This window comes from Lissotriton vulgaris, chromosome 3_1 (genome assembly GCF_964263255.1).
Source record: "Lissotriton vulgaris chromosome 3_1, aLisVul1.2, whole genome shotgun sequence".
NCBI classification, from domain to species: Eukaryota; Metazoa; Chordata; class Amphibia; order Caudata; family Salamandridae; genus Lissotriton; species Lissotriton vulgaris.
The window spans coordinates 2,108,834,471-2,108,852,017 of NC_141689.1; the positions used below are offsets into that span (position 1 = coordinate 2,108,834,471).

At 47.8% G+C, this 17,547-nt stretch overlaps 1 protein-coding gene across 2 annotated transcripts in view; it reads left to right on the forward strand.

Moving 5' to 3' along the window:
- The window catches only part of TEC (tec protein tyrosine kinase), a 612,933-nt gene that overhangs the window by 578,453 nt on the left and 16,933 nt on the right, over positions 1–17,547 (forward strand). For both annotated transcript variants that reach the window (XM_086962679.1, XM_086962678.1), the window contains exons 15-18: positions 1,697–1,913; positions 9,823–9,887; positions 12,258–12,376; positions 12,528–12,685. In XM_086962679.1, the coding sequence (XP_086818805.1) occupies positions 1,697–1,913; positions 9,823–9,887; positions 12,258–12,376; positions 12,528–12,685 (559 nt within the window). The remainder of the gene's footprint in view (positions 1–1,696; positions 1,914–9,822; positions 9,888–12,257; positions 12,377–12,527; positions 12,686–17,547) is intronic.

Here is a 17,547-nt window from a genome sequence, read left to right on the forward strand (position 1 = left end):
TCGCTGGGAGCCCGCCTGGAGGAGCTTCACGGCAGTGCGGCCATTTCGTTCGCCGCCGTGGCCACGCCCCCCGGGCAGTAGAATCTTTGAACAGCGAACCCTTTCCCTCTCTCTACAATGGAGTTCAGACCCACCTTGCTGCACAGCAGACAAGAAGCATAAAGTAGCAGACAGAACTTAGGGCCTGATTGCAATTCTTGGCGGTAAGGGTACTCCGTCGCAACAGAGTATCCTTGCCACCAAGATGATGGTCCACCCACTGAATTTAGATGTGGTTACACCCTTCCCAAGAAGAAAGAGCCGTTTGAGATGATCTCTGTCCTCCCACTTAATTTAGATGGTTGAACATACAGGTCAGTTTTCAGTACCCGTCACCGTCTGGAAAACCCTGGCAGTAAGAAGCAGTGATAACTGTCTAATACAGCCTTCCCCATGGGAGTACATTTTCTTTTTGAAAATTCAAAACAATAAGGCTAACGTATGGCTCCATCATGTTGACAGAGCTGTGGGGCCAACTTTAAAAAGCATTGACAGAAACCTCTGTGACAGCGGTTGCTGCCAATCCTTTAGAAATTACTGTTGGCTTGGCGGTCATTTCTAAATTCATTGCGCGCAGTATTCTCGGCCTGGCAGACATTAATTCCTCTGCCAGGTCAACAGAGATTACTTCTTCCACCAAATATTAAATGGGCCCCCAGTCCTTTCAAGGACTAGTTGTCAAAAAGCTTATGTTAATTCATCTCCTAAATTATGTAAAGTTTCCAGGCAAGACCCACAAAATCTACTTACACTTCCCCTCCATCATGCAAGGATGATTTGAGGCTGAGCTGGGAATTGGACATTGATTTGCCCATCTGCATATCTTAATTTGATTCCATTCATAGTTCAGAGGTATGATTAACGCTCTAATTACCCATGGCAGGACAGTGGAAAATCTTAAATAGCTAATCCCATTAAAAAAATGTAGTATTAAGATCTGGCTCAGCGTTTGAGGGATTTGACCCAAAACACATGCAGTTAATACATATTATGTTAGTTGCTGCAATTATTCCATAAATACTTTAAGGGCAAATGCAGTTTAGTAGAAGGGGCTGCTGCAGGCAGAGCCATTCTGCTGCCTTTGTGGGATTCAAAGACAGCAAGACACATTGTGCTATGGGGAAATAAGTAAAGTTCATCAGCCACATAACACAAGTGAATATGTGACCAAAACAGAGATGGCATTTGCTGCTACAGCCAGTTTAGAGTGTACTGAACTGCTTGCTAATGTATGATACCTCCCATTCTCATCCTTATGACCTGCCACAATGTCAGGTCAATCTCATGTTAAATAGGACTAGTGTACAGATGAAGGGAACACGACTTTAAGCAGCCATGCAGTAGTGGGGGCCTAGTCAATGGACGACAGGCACAGCAGAAGTCAAAATCATAAATTTCTTAAAAGACAAAAATATTTGGTATCACCTTGAACAGATGTTCTTTGTATAAAATTAATTTCTGAAAGATGCCAAAGTTGGAGGTAAGTAACCTATTTTCTAAGGATGACAAGAATATTACCTCTAATACTGAATATATTATTTTGTGAATTCATTGCAGTTCAAAGCAACATTTGATTTATTCTGTCTCTCTGATAGAGGATTTTATATACCTATGTAAAGATAGCTATACAGATGCTATTCAATATTAATTTTTGCAGGCGCCTTACACATCCTAAACTAGTTCAGCTTTATGGTGTATGTACCATATCAAGACCTCTGTACATAGTTACAGAGTTTATGGATCATGGCTGCCTCTTGAACTATCTTCGACAAAGACATGGCGAATTCCATAAGGACATTTTGCTTAATATGTGCCTTGATGTATGCGATGGGATGCACTACCTGGAGGAAAATAGCATCATCCACAGAGACCTGGTAAGATAAGTTGCGCCCAAATTTTTTTGTTGCATTTCAGTTTTAGTTGAATTATGTTTATTATCAAAAATTCACACAAACTAGGTAATACAAAATAAAATATCCCTTTTTAAGGTTCACCTGTGAAATATTTTGTAAAGAAAAAACAAATCTTAAAGGGCCTTGGAGCCCACCCATTATGGTTGGCTCCCATGTCACTCTCGTTTGCTTGCTTTCTATTGCCTCCTCCTCGCCTCCAGCTGTATCCTAGGCTTTCAGTCATCCTGCTGCTGTGGATCAAGGACTAAGTACAACTTCCTGTGGTCAGTGTCCTTCCACTGGCCACATGCACTCCTTATTGTTAACTTTTCGGCATGCATACGTCTGCAGTCCCTTCACATCACCTCTACTTGTTGTTGTTTCTCCAAATCCCCCCTATTGCTGTTAAAGGTGGTGCAAGTGAGGGTATAAAAAGGCTGAGCTGCTTGCTTGCTCTCTGATGTGTTTAAAGCCCTCGTGATGCTTGACCATCCCTGCGCTATGTTTTTTTACAGGTTGCAGAGCAGTGCTGCCTGCTGTGCAGCATGGCTTAAAGAGAAAACAAAATTGCTGTGATACAGTCAATGCTGGCAGCCTCATAATGCTTTTTTTAAACTTGAAGCCATGCTGCATATCAACTTATACTTCTGTGCGGCATGTAAAAGAAAGATTGAGAAAGCCAAATGATTTTGCATCGGCAAAACCTAGTGGCTTTGCCATTGCTTGTCTTGATATATATATTAATTGGATTTTTAGCAGGATGTATTTAATTCCATACAATTTATCGTCTTCTGTTTCTCGCTCTCCTACTGTAATCTCTTTTTCTACATATTGACTCCTTATCTCAGCATGTTATAATTAATCCTAGTCAATAAGATCCAAATAAAGCTGAAGACATAGCCTCTCAGCAAATAAAAGCTCCACTCCACAGTGTAGCACCACCTTTTAAATTAATTCATCAAAAATGCACTACAATATCAAAAATACATTTGTTACTTTATTACGTCTCATTAGAAAGCAGTCAGGCATATCCGCATATTACCTGCCTGCTGCTGTGCTTGACTGCTTTTCAATGAGACTGGATATACAAACACATATTTCTGATCGATACTTCTAACCACAGATTTCTCACCTTGAAATGCTCTCCAGACATCAGGATGGATCCAGAAAGATTGACTAATATTTCTTATGGATACTTCTAACTGCAGTTGGCTCCACTTCTCACCAGGCGTCAGACTGGATCTAGAAAGCTTTTGCCACCACTGCCCCTGTGTGCCACTAATTGGTGACATGTAGCCATACACTGACTGAGTATTCTAATGTGAGAAATCTTTTGCCTGGAAGTGACGGAGCAGAGCTACATATAGGTGCCTCCCTTGCCTGCTGATGTCAGCTCCTTTCTTTCTGCATCTTCTCATGTGGATCCAGAGATCCACTCCCAATTTCGTCTGCCTTACGATGACTCCTAATACAGGAACAATCCAATGATCTAAGGAACAATGTCCACTACTAAGACTACAGGACTACAGGTTTCAAACCATGCAGTGACTCAGTGTGATTCTTCACCACCATGCGTGGCTGGGCTCCGTAGGCTTTTCTAGAGACTTCCAGTCCTCTCTCATGGATATGCCTTTCGATGGCTCAGGCTTGTGAACAAGTAAATTCGATGGAACATTTCAAAGAGAATAGGGTCGTAACATTCTTTCTCAGTTCTTTGACCCCGTCCAAATAGTTTCCTCAACAGTTTAGCAAATTCCAAGGCTACTCTAAAGAGTTGAGTACCGGCAACATGAGCCTCCCCAACCACTACTGTAATCACTCCAGTGCTTTTGAAGCTGGGAACATGGATCTGGCAGGCAACATGCAGGTCACCAAAGGTATTGGTCCTTCCAGTTGCCTTATACTACGGCAACAACCTCCAAGCCTCTATAGTTTGCCACTAGTGGCTCACAACCACCCTGTGGGAGGCAAGATCTAGCACCTTCTTACAGTGTGGCGATCCATCAAGTCCAACAGATGAGTCAATCAACTTTGTTCAGCATGGCTATGCCCAACTCTTTCTTTTTGCTCCACCAAATCTTCTCTCCACATAGAGTGAATGTCAGAGGGACAGCTTTCTATTCTGTTGCAAGAAGTGCAAGTTTTACTGTATAAAGGAGCTTTCGAGAGGCATCCAGGCTCAGAAATAGGGGAGGGTTTTTACTTGCACTATTTCTTAATGTCAAAGAAGGATGGGGCCTTAGCCCATCTTGGACATTTGTCTTCTGAATGCCTTCCTATAGAAGGACACATTCAGAAGGCTCATGCTACCCCGCATCCTTTCAGCCTTTGACTCGAGCGATGGATGGTGTCCTTCGACCTGCAAAACATGTAACAGAAGTTGCCTGTGGTTCAGGTAGGCCAGGATCATTTTCAGTTTACCCTGCTTCCCTTTGGCCTCACCACTACCTCATGAAAATAATGGCTGTGGTCTCTGCCCATCTTAGGAGATCGAGGAATATCAGTTTTCTCGTACCTCAACGACTGGCTGTTAAAGGCGGGCTCAAGACAGTCAGTTGTACACCTCCTCCAGAGGACAGCAAACCTCCTGACATCGTTGGGGCTCACAATCACCACGCCAAAGTCACACCTGACTCCTGTGCAGAGGATTCCTTCTGTTGGAGTGAGTCCAGAAGATTTGGGTGGTTATCCCGATATTCCAGCCTCAGTCCTGATCTCGGTGAGAGCAGGTCTTAAGCTGCTTGGTCTTTTAGCCTACTACATCTTCCCTGTCAACTTCGCAACATGGCACATGCGGGCTCTACAATGGAATGCATGGTTCCATTGAGCACAGTGCAAGAAAACCTATCAGATGCTATTCAAACTTCATAGGCGACTACACATGATCTGCAGTGGTGGCCACTCAACCACAATTGGACCGGAGGCAGGTTCCCTTTTCTTCCCAGAACTGTGGGGATGATAGATGTGTCACTGCTGACTTGGTGGGTTTGGGGGACACCCAGTTCCATATCACTCTGTTGGAGTTGTGTAACATTCATCTGGCGTTGAAGACCTTCCAGCCTTCCATTAAGGGGAGGTTGGTGTAGGTTGTCACAGAAAACACCACCCCCATGTGTTACTGCATAAAGCAGGGCAGAGTGAGGTCCTGGTAACTGTGCCAGGAGTGTCTGAATCATTAGGAAGGGCTGATGCGTCAATGCATTTGCCTGATTGTGACCCACCTGACGGGATCCTTGAATGCAAGAGGATACTTGAATGCCATAGTGGACAAGCTCAAGCGGTGACGTGTGGCTAATCATTTATGGCCTCTACTTCCCAAGGTGGTGCAGGGCATCCTCCAACAGTGGGGAGAACCCTGACTAGATCTTGTCTCCACACTAAAGAACATGTAGTGTCTAAAGATTTGCTGGTTGTATTTTCATGGAAAGACTTGATAGGAGATGCATTCTGCTTGGAATGGAACACGCGAAACCTGTACGCCTTCCCATCCCTTCACTCCCTGTTTGTTCTGCCACACAAAGTGTTGGATGTCATCCTTGTCACCAGGCACCGTTGCATGAAGTCCATTTATACCAGGCGCTGGTAAAAATGCGTGACCTGGTGTGGAGTCGGCAAGACAGACCCTTCCTAAGCCAAACTGTTGGGTGTTCCATTGGTTGTCTTTTTTTTGGCCCAGCAAGGCCTTGCGGCAGGCACCATCAAATTATAATTGACAGTCAGGACATGACAATTTCATCTAGTACCTGCCCCGAGGCAAGAGTTTGTGTGACATTGTGTCTTCTCCTCAGCTCTTCCAGCAAAGCTCTGTACTATGGCTTGCCATGGTCTAACAGGCGCCAACTTCCTTCTGTATAAAATGTATGGAATGCTGCTCTGCCTCATGCAGTTTGGTAGTTCTGGTTGAGTTAACTTTGTTCTTCTAGCAGAATGTTGTAGATCAAAGAGATCCAGCGGGTGCAGTCTCTTAAATAGGTTTATGAATAGGGTTAAGTGACTTGTTTCAGCCCTTTTTGACTGTGGGATGGAGTATTCTTACTCTGAACAGCAGGTATAAAAATGTGGTGTTGAATAACATAATTATTTAGGGCTTTATTCTTTCCATATAAAAATAGAACAACCCTGTTGGCGTCTCATTAGCAGAAAAAACACTCTGCCATGCTGTCCCCCGCCTAGGTGAAAAAACACAACCTGTGTAAAAAATGCGCCGTTTCACCTGCATCACCTTCAGAGTTAGTAATGAACTGCACAGCCCTTTTCGGTTTCGTCACTAAGGTGTGTGAGGATACGCAGGCTCCCTCGAGATGTAATGCTGCTAGATTGATTCCAGCTGCGAATAGGACATGATGTGAGATCATTCAGCATCCTAAGTCCCCCATTTGCATATGAGACATATTGAGGTCCTGACACCTGCCCAGGTGGACGTAATCAATCAATCAATCAATCAATGCATTTATATAGCGCACTACTCACCCGGAGGGTCTCAAGGCACTAGGGGAGGGGGGGGGGGGGGGGGGGGGGGTCCGCTACTGCTCGAACAGCCAGGTCTTGAGCTGTTTCCTGAAGGCAATGTGGTCCTGGGTTAGGCGGAGGTGGGTTGGGAGGGTGTTCCAAGTCTTGGCGGCCAGGTAGGAGAAGGACCTTCCTCATGTGGTGGCTCTTCGGATCCGGGGGACGGCGGCGAGGGCGTGGCTGGTCGATTGGAGCTGGCGTGTGGGAGCGTAGAAGTTGAGGCGGCTGTTGAGGTATGCTGGTCCTTGGTTGTGTAGGGCCTTGTGTGCGTGGGTGAGGAGACGGAAGGTGATTCTCTTGTTGACCGGGAGCCAGTGCAGATCTCTCAGGTGTCCGGAGATGTGGCTGCGACGGGGGATGTCCAGGATAAGTCGTGCTGAGGCGTTCTGGATCCGCTGGAGTCTCTTCTGGAGTTTGGTGGTGGTTCCGGCGTAGAAGGAGTTGCCGTAGTCCAGACGGCTGGTGACGAGGGCCTGGGTGACCGTCTTCCTGGTCTCGGTGGGGATCCACCGGAAGATCTGACGTAGCATGCGCAGGATGTTGAAGCACGACGAGGCGACGGCGTTGACTTGTCTGGGCATGGAGAGGGAGGAGTCCAGGATGAAACCCAGGTTGCGTGCGTGGTCTGTTGGTTTGGGTGCGCTGCCCAGGGCGGGGGGCCACCAGGATTCGTCCCAGGCGGAGGGTGAGGATCCCAGGATGAGGACTTCCGTCTTGTCTGAGTTCAGTTTCAGGCGGCTGTTCGTCATCCACTTGGCTACTTCTGTCATCCCTTCGTGCAGGTTGGCTCTGGCGGTTGCGGGGTCGTTGGTGAGGGAGAGAATCAGCTGGGTGTCGTCGGCGTAGGAGATGATGTTGAGGTTGTGTTGGCATGCGATGGCCGCAAGGGGGCTCATGTAGACGTTGAAGAGGGTTGGGCTGAGCGAGGAGCCTTGAGGAACTCCGCAGATGACTTCGGTGGCTTCTGATCTGAACGGGGGGAGGCGGACTCTCTGTGACCTTCCGGCGAGGAACGAGATGATCCATTCCAGTGCCTTCTCCTGGATTCCGACGTTGCTGAGGCGCTGCACTAGGGTGCGGTGGCAGACAGTGTCGAAGGCCGCGGAGAGGTCTAGGAGGATGAGGGCCGCTGTTTCTCCGTTGTCGAGCAGGGCTCGGATGTCGTCTGTGGCTGCGATCAGGGCGGTCTCGGTGCTGTGGTTGGCCCGGAAGCCAGACTGCGAGAGGTCGAGGGATCCGTTCGTCTCGAGGAAGGCGGCCAGCTGCTTGTTGACGGACTTCTCGATGACTTTTGCGGGAAACGGGAGCAGCGAGATGGGGCGGTAGTTCTTGAGGTCGGTGTGGTCGGCTGATGGCTTCTTGAGTAGGACGCTGAGTTCGGCGTGCTTCCAGCTCTCCGGGAAGGTCGCGGTGTCGAAGGAGGAGTTGATGATGTCCCGCAGGTGGGGTGCGATGACGGCGTCTGCCTTGTTAAAAACGTGCTGAGGGCAGGGGTCTGTCGGAGATCCGGAGTGGATGGAGTTCATCGTGCGGATGGTGACTTCAGTGCTGATCGGGGTCCAGGCGCGGAGGGTGGTGGTGGGGGGCGCTGGTTCAGTCGTGGCGTGCGTCGGTTGGGTGCTGAAGCTGTTGTGTATGTCCGCGATCTTGTTGTGGAAGTAGGAGGCCAGGGAGTTGCAGAGGTCTTGTGAAGGGGTGATGTCGTTGTTTCCGGCGTTGGGGTTGGAGAGCTCTTTGACGATGTTGAAGAGTTCCCTGCTGTTGTGTGCGTTGTTGTCCAGTCGTTCCTTGAATGCAGACTTCTTGGTGGCGTGGATCCGTTGGTGGTGTTTGCGGGTGGCGAGCTTGAGGGCAGCCATGTTGTGCGGTGTTGGGTCGTTGGTGAACCATTGGGCTTTCTTGCTAGGCGGGGTCTTCAGGGGGGCGAGGTCGTCTGCGCAGTCGCTGATCCACTTTTCGAGGTTGGTGGCCGCCTGGCTTGGGTTCGTAGCGCTGGTGGGAGGGTTCATGCTCAGGGAGGTCGCGAGCTGGTCGGCTGTGATCTTGTTCCAGTTTCTGCGGGCAACCTGTTGCTGGTGGTGGTGGCTCGTGGTTCTTCTGAAGCTGAAGTGGATGCAACTGTGGTCCGTCCAGTGGAGTCCTGTGGCGTGGCTGAAGGTGATGCCCTTGCTGGATGAGAACTCGTGGTTGAGTGTGTGTCCGGCGTAGTGGGTGGGAGTGGTCACCAGCTGCTTGAGACCGAGGTTGGCGAGGTTGTCCAGCAGGGTGGTGGTGTTGCGGTCGTTGTTGTTCTCCAGGTGGAAGTTGAGGTCCCCGAGGAGGATGTAGTCAGCGGAGGGGAGGGCGTGCGGGCTGATGAAGTCGGCGATGTCTTCGCTGAATTGGGTGCATGGTCCCGGGGGTCTGTAGATGAGGGTGCCTCTGAGGGTGGTCTTGGGGTTGACGCGGATCTGGAAGTGCAGGTGTTCGGCGGGTGCGAGGGTGTCGTCGGTGTTGGTAGTGATGAGGATGGACTTCCTGTGGATGAAGGCGATGCCTCCTCCTGTCTGGATGACGCGGTCCCACCGGATGATCTTGTAGCCGCCCGGGATGGCGATGGCGATGTCGGGCGCTGAGGAAGCGTTCATCCAGGTTTCCGCGAGGAAGGCGACGTCTGGGGCTGTGTTGTCGAGCAGGTTCCACAGCTCGACGGCGTGTCTGTGGACGGAGCGGGTGTTGAGCAGGATGCACTTGAGGTGGTTGCTGCTGTGGCTTGGCTTGATCGGTGCAGGAGTAGTGCAGGCCCGGAAGCAGGTGAACTTGCAGGAATGGCAGCAGAAGGGTCGGTGGGTGCGTCTCGGGGTGGCCCGGTAGCAGCCCGGGCTTCGGCCGGCGTTGAGTCCGTAGCGTTCGGTGGCGTCGTAGGTCCGGCGGAAGGGTTGAAGTCTGCGGAAGCCAGGGGTCCAGGCGCGGACGGGCGCAGACGGGCTTACCTTTGGCGCACCTTCGATGCTCAATCGGCGCGCCCGCTGCGCGTACGCGTGGACTCCGCCATAAATGGCGTAGTGGGGGGCGGAGCGAGGGCGGAGCAGCTGGGAGGCGGGAGCGGGGTGGCCAATGTTCGATTCTGCCTAATATCATTACAGCTAAAATGCGGGCTTAGAGCGAGGGCACCGCTGCACTACGGGTTTGGTGTTGACGGGCAGATGGTCCTGTACTGGCGAATACTGCTTTGTCTAATTCTGGGGCTGTGTGTAGACTGCCAGTCTCAGACTGGTCTTTTTCGACAAGCTCAAAAAAAATCCCATGTCTCTGCATAAATAATATGCCGTGTTACAGTTTATCGCGCAGGAAGCTTCTTTTTCGGACAGTCGTTAAAAATGACTTTTGATTTATTTTTCAGGCTGCCAGAAACTGTTTAATGAACCAGTCCGGAGAAGTGAAAGTGTCAGATTTTGGAATGGCAAGGTAGGGGCCATTTGTTGGGCATACATTGTAAATGTCGCGTTTCACTTTAAGTTCCTAAACAGACAGATATATTTCACCTGCATCTTCCTATCTTGTTACAAAACCTTTATGTCGTTTTCTTACATGTTTCCTCCACATTATGTGTTCATTGTGGGCAATTTTCGTACACATGAGAATGCGCAGCTAACTTACCAAAAGCACCAGCACTATTGATGGCAGATTTCAAAACAAAAACATGCAGCGCAGCCCCCAAAGAAGCTGCGCTGCCCTGCCAGTGGCTGCCAGCACAAACAAAAGGTGGTGGGGCGGATGGAGTGAGTGCGGGGTGTGTTAATAAATAATAATATTTTATAAAGAAATGACCTTATGCTGCCGGCCACCTCCCACGTTGTGCCTCCTGTGCTCTGCCTGGTCCCAGCAGCCCCTGGGACAGACTCCGTGTGCATTTCCTGCGCTGCTCTCATGCTATGAGAGCAGCGCAGGGGGATTGGCCTAAGCGGGCTGGGAGACGCTCCGCTCAGTACAGGGAGCCTGTGGGCTTTCTCCAGCCCGGCCTGTTCACTGAAGCCAGGTTGGAAAAACCTAAGTGCGCATGTGTGTTGGGCCGGCCTGAGACAGCAGGCCAAATACACATGAGCACTTAGAACTTATTGCACATAGCACTCCTCCTCCTTCCTCCCATGCCTCATCCCTGTTCCGTCCCTTCACCCGCTGGCTCAGAGCAAGCTAATGAAAAATAAAACTATGATAGAACATGATTTTATTGTGGAGTAGCTGCCGCTGTGCATTACGTGACAGCGAGGGAGCAGAAGAGCACCATATCTTCAGAGGTATGGCCCCTCCTCTCCTCTCCCTAGCGCTGCCGCTGATTTTATCTGCAGAGCACCGTTCTCACACCTTAGCGGTGTAGCGCATGGTGTTGGGTGTGAGCCTAGCATACGTTTTGTACAGGAAGGGTACCCTTGCTGCACAAAATACCATGCCTAGACAAAGATAAAAGCTTTCCCCCAAGTTGTATGTGTCATGCACAGTGCATCATGCATGCAAAGTCTGAAAAGAAAAGAGGAATGAAAACATGTCTCCTGTTAGCGCCTCCTTTGAAGTGGCGCTAACTTTTGGCGCAAAACCCTGTCTACAGTTTTTTGAAGATAGGGTTTTGTGTCAAAAGGCAGGGTACTTTCCAGCGAAAAAATAAATTATGCGCTGGAAAGTAATTTCCCCTCAAAATATTTTGTGCTGGTTAGCATCGCTTTTGTGACGCTAGCCTAATACAAAATGTTTCAAAATCTGCCCCTTGATATTTATGATTTATTTTGTTATCCTGTGAAATAAATACATCATCTCCTACAATCCTAAATACAAACAAATAATACATTTCAGTGTTGTGTTGTCGTTCTTTCTTCCTGTTACAATAATTGCTTTAAGAACTGTTCTTATGATGAGATGCTTGCTGAACCTTTAGGTGTTAATTACTTTATCCTAAAATGTTTCATTCTTATTACAAATAACTTTGAAGGAATTCCTTTATATGTTCGAGTGTTTAGAGCACATGCACTCCGTGGTGTTCAGCAGCACCCTAATGTCCCGAGGCCCTAATATGTCAGCAATTTAAGAAATTGTGAAAATGTGAAGATTGTTAAAAAAAAGTCAGAATCCTACGTGCTGTTTCTCAGAGCAATAGTGCTTGTGAAAGTGTTGATTTTAATGATGAGAAGTTTACTGCTTGTGTAACACACGTGGGTGCTTGGCTTTGTGTGGTTAGGCAGTAAGAGCGGTAGTTCACAAATAAGGTGAAAAGTTACATCTGGCTGGGAAAAACATTTTGAGGTGTTTTTGAAAAAAATGACAAGAAGCTCTAGAAGACTGATCTGAAAAGGCAAAGGTCTTTCTCAGTGGATTCTGTGAATGTTAATACAAAGAGTCCTTGATGACTGCAAAGTATGAAAGTGGACATCAGCAGGAAAGAGACTGTTGAAAGCGATGCACTGGATTCAAAGATTCTGCGATTAAAGCACAGGGCTCGCAACTGAATTAGTCTGTTGGCAGGCTAGGCTACTCATGGTAGTAGGCCTGGATAAGGGTAATATGATGCCTTCTGATATCACTCATGACTGAGAGAACTCCACCGTTGTAGAGGGGCTGAGAGGGAAACATACAGTGGTCATGGGGATCCTCGGAAAGAAAAATTGAGACTTATTGATACATGAACTCCGATTTTGATGTACTGTTATTGTATATCCCTAAGGCAATCATCAGCCTGATAGCTTCATGTCCCCAAATAATTCAGTTTGCATTGCAATCTAAAACGTTAACATTCCTTCACTTGACTACTGTATGTATAGTGCCTAACAGAGCTCTCCACTTCCAAAGGCATGTCATCGATGACGAGTATTCAAGTTCATCTGGGGCAAAATTTCCTGTGAAGTGGTCCCCTCCAGAGGTTTTTAATCATACCCGCTTCAGCAGCAAATCAGACGTCTGGTCGTTCGGTGAGTTTGAATGTCATAATTGCTAAAAATGAGTCTCCATGTTTGACGATATGAAACATTTTTTGTTCTTTATAAAGCCCGTTTTATGTCCTATTCACAAGATACCTATGACCTGAGCTTCTTTTTCATGACCCTTTCTATTCTTTTCCAGGAGTTTTAATGTGGGAGGTTTTTACAGAGGGCAAGATGCCCTTTGAGAATAACACCAACTTGGAAGTGGTGACCAGGGTGTCACAAGGGCAGAGGCTCTACCGTCCAAAGCTGGCAGATAACAGCGTATATCAGATAATGATGAATTGCTGGCATGAGGTAAGTTTGTAGTGTGTGCATTTAAGGTTAAAGAAATAACACAGGTGCCAATTTGTGCAATCATATGGGCATAGGTCTGGCAGGAGTTCCACCATTGTGACGGCGTGGAGCCACCAGCCTTCTGCCAAGATGAACTATGCATGGAGGCGAATATGCATTAAGGTGTGTACACCATCAACATGCTGATTCCTTAAGCACCATTTGGGAAGGGATTACTATGTGAGGGATCCTATCGTGACCTCCCAGCACAGACGGTTAGGTTAGTCTTAGGTTTTAGGCTGTACCTGGTATTCCAGAGACCTAGCTGCATGAATTTCATCAGGATAGACTATTTTGTAGGCATGAGCGGGAAATCCGTTACGCCTGCGGATTTTGCGGATTTTTGGGAAATCCGCAATTCGCGAATTTTGCGGATTTCCCGCAAAAAAAAATCTGCGGACGTAACGGGTTCAAAAGTTGAACCCCCACTCATGTAACTATTTTACAATGGCGCCAGCAAGCTGCCAGCGCCGTTGTAAAATAGTTACAAAGTTAGCTTGCACAGGAACCACTAGATAAAACGAAGCAGGTGCTGCTTTATTTTATCCAAGTGCTTCCTGTGCAAGCTAACTTTGTAACTATTTTACAACGGCGCTGGCAGCTTGCTGGCGCCATTGTAAAATAGTTACATCATACATGCCACATTTCAGAAGCACCTTTTCCTCCCAAGCTGTTATTTACAGAGGTTTATATTTTTAGGGAAAATGTTAATCTATTCAAAATAAAAAAACAATTCTAAGAGGTATTGTCAGTTCTAGATTTTTCCATAAGGTGCACAGAAATATGTTAATAGTCTCAGTCACAATTTAAAAGGCACACAATTATTTCATACACTGTACTACAATAAAGCAGAGATATCTAACCATCACCATTGTAATACCTGTTCTTATGTTTTGGCTCATACTATGCTGTTTTTGCAGCTACTTACGCAATGGCAGGCAGAGAGAGGGTGATGCAAGTGCTGTGCACCCCCCACCCGTGGGCTTTCCAGGGCGCACACACAGCCGGCATGTCTGTTAAGTAGGCTGGGCACATTGTGTTCGCACGGGTTTCTGCAAGTTCGCGAGGGTTTTGTACAATTTCGCAATTTGCGAAATTGTACAAAACCATCGCGAACTTGCAGAAACCCGTGCGAACACAAAAAAAAAATCAGCGAGATTTTGCGGATTTTCGCAATCCGCAAATTCGCAAATCCGCAAATTTGCGGATTGCCAATCCGCAAAATCCGCCCATGCCTACTATTTTGAAAAAAAAGTACAATTTGTCAAATTCCTTCAACTAGCTCAGCATGTTTCTAGTCTTTATTTAATCTGTTGTAAAATCCATGGGCCACCAAATGCATTTGTGGCAAATCTGAATTGCACTAATTGTGCTTCTGGTGCAATGTAGAATAGCAAAAGAAATCTTTGCTGCAAACCTACCATATAAAAAATGAAGCGAACTGGTATTGTTGCTCTGTTTGCAGTGCACTGTTTCTTCCATTTTGTTCCTGTAACAATTATTTTGTAATGTGATTGGGACAAATTCATTTTAGTCTATTTTACACTGCATATGCAATAGCAGTTAAGCAAAATTCCCCATTTCTTTCACTACTGTATGTGTGGTTTGATGCTAAGTTGGCTGCATGCAGCACATTCTAAAAATCTGATGACCTAGCATATCAGTATTGCAAATATCTGAAGTGAAGAGACGAAATCCTCAGATTGATATGTATTTTAATCTTATTGATATGTATATTACGTGTTCCTGTTATTCTGACAATCACCAATTAAAGGAAGTAAAGAACTCAAACCTTTATATGTACATTGATATTTCATATTATGGGTAAAATATTGACAAAATATTCAACTGCTTGTACTTCTATGCTTGTTGTCGCACCAGTTTTCTGTATTAATCCTGGAGGAATAAGAATAACATTTTTGTACAACACTCTGACGCCCCTCTGAACCCAGTCTGGCTATACAAAACTGTATTCATTTTCTATCCCACTGAAGAGCTGGCTGCTGGTGTGCACGATAACGAAGAGAGCATTGGCTGTTACCCGGGTCAGTTCACTCTGGGGGAATGCAATTACTTATTCACTGCATTAGAAAAGACTGCCCACACGCTAGAGTTACCAGATACTCTTTTAATGTTGAGCTTCTGCTAACTGTATTAGGAAATAAACAAGTAAATAGATATTATGGAAAGGAGCAATAAACAATACTCGTGACAGTAGCAGGAAGAGTACAGTGTCTACAGTGTTTTCCATCATTCATCTGCTCAGGAAGTAGCGTCACTGAATTTCCTATCATCAATCTGCATAGGAAGTGACCACTGAATCTTCCATCATCCATCTGCACATGTAGTGACATCACTGGATTCCCCATCATCCATCTGTACAGGAAGTGACCTCACTTTTCTGGTGCCCAGGACCTACTTGGTGGCGGCTGCACTGCTTGTGGGCCAAATAAAAGCCGAACTGCACACATTTGCGGGTGAATCGCACCAGGACAATCGTCCTCTGTTCGCTACCCCGCTGCAACCCTCCATGCTCTCAATCCTGACTGCCACTCCACACAAAATCAAAAAGCGCTTTCCTGCGTTTCTTGCAAGTTTTTTGTACTTAACCACACTCATCGCACCTGCACCGATAGCACCCAATACCCCATTCTCTCGCATTCCTGGAAACACAATTCACATGCATAATACTCAACACCCACTCATTCAACAAACACGCCACATAGATCTGCTGCACGACAACGCCCCAGTCTTATTTTTTTCTCACAGAAGCCTCGCTGAACACTGCATCAGCGCCTGGCATCACCAGTCATTCCCCTGGCTGCTACAAGATCTCCAGGCAAGACCGACTTCACAAGCCCGTAGAAAGAATTGCCATCATCCACAAGAACACCATCAACTGATCCACCTCCATGGACACGTCCTCCTCCAATATGAAACACCTGTCGTCCAAGCTCCATGTCGCAGCTAACTTCATCCTTAGGATCTCTCTCATCTACAGATCACCGGTACCGTGCACTTCCTTCATTGACACTATCACCAACTTCATCACACCATTTGCCCTTGATGTTAGCAATTACATCTTACTTGGAGATCTAAATTTCCATGTGGAAGACTATGCCCACCCCAACTCAAAATCATTGAAGACTTTGGAAACTTAGGCCTCACTCAATGAATGAAGGGACCTACCCATGTCGTCAGCCCTTTCTGGGATCTCATTTTACCACCATTGACAACATCAGAGTTGACGAGTCCACATCAGTCTCCTGGACAGACCATACACTCATCAAGTTCAGCAAGTGGTCCATTGCAAAAGCACCACTGCCAGACCAAATTGCCAAAATTGGAACAGCATCACTGACAAGGACTGGAACACCGCTCCCAGCACCCACTGACCCGAACACAGCAACAGTTTCCCCAAAGCCATTAAGAATTTCAACAATTGGGGGTGTGGCCAACTGCCGACTGGAATGGCCGCAGCTTGAGACAGCTCCGACCGGCCACCGCAGATTCCACCATCAATCTGACTAATTATCTGGCACGCACCGCCAGTGTGGGTTGTGGAAGCTAGGGTGAGACCAGTGGTATCTGTACGAGCAGCAAGCCGGCGGATGAAAGCATCGGGGAGAGAAGTTAAGACGGCTGCCTGGCAGAGACTCCAATGCGGCGAGCTGCCGTAGCGGGGAGGTGCCGGCCGGAAGTGAAGAGCGTCAGCTGGGGTGTTGATGCAAGTTTGCGGTCCACTGGGCCTTGCCTAGGAGCCCGGAGACAGTGTAAGACTGGTACCGGCTGCCATTGCTAATGAGACCGGAGCTGTGAATCCAGGGTCTGCTGGACTTTGAGGCAACTGTGGTGCCCTGAGAGCAGGGGGATTGATTGACTTTGGGGATGAAGGGTATCCGGAAGACGCTGCAAGACACCGCTGGGGTGCCGGAGGTGGAGGGGAGGTGAGGCCTCAACATCGCTACCTGCTGACCCCCCCTCCTGAGCAACCCCTGAATAACAGGGAGTCCTGGTGCTCTTCCCCCTCCCACTCAGAGGAAAACAGTCTGGGCAGGCGATGCTGAGGGGGCGACTGGTGGACTGGAGTGGTCCCTGGCCACGAGACAGGCCCATAGCGGCGATAAGGAAGGCATGAAAAGAGGCTTAAGACGCCGGCGAAGTGTGGTGTGACATCACCAGCACCATTGTGAATAAAAAGAGTGAGGGCTTGGAGACAGAAGCTGGGTGGAACGTGGTGGAGGTGGAGAGACTGCGACAGGCCACTGGTGAGTGTTTTGCGCCTGGTAGTCGGCGGGATGCTTTCTTGCTTCCCCACCGGCCCCTCCCTCTCTAACTAACTACTAGCGGCAGCGTCCCGGGACACTGGACGGCCCTTCAAACCAAAATGGAGAAATATGCCCAGCCGAGGTCTGAGGGCCAAACCGGGGAGGGAGATACCAATACTTCCCCTAACCAAGTGCAGAGCTCAGAAAAAGATGGTTCTCCGACCCTTTACGACATCATGGCTGAAATACAAAAAGTACGAACCACTCTGGAGAGCAAGATAGACAGTCTCTGTGGAGGTGAACTAAATGCGAGCAGACCTGCATAAGATGGGAGCATGGCTTAAAGAAAACAAAGACTCTATCGCCGCGCTCCAAACTGACACTAAAACTCTACAAGCGCAAGTGGATGAATTGAGGGAGCTAACGCAAGTACTTGACAACAGAATGGAGGATGCCGAGGGACGCTCTAGACGTAATAACGTTCGCATTCTTGATGTTCCAGAAAAAGCAGAGGGCCTGGCAGTCGACTTTTTTGTGGAAGAGTTGATCCTTCAA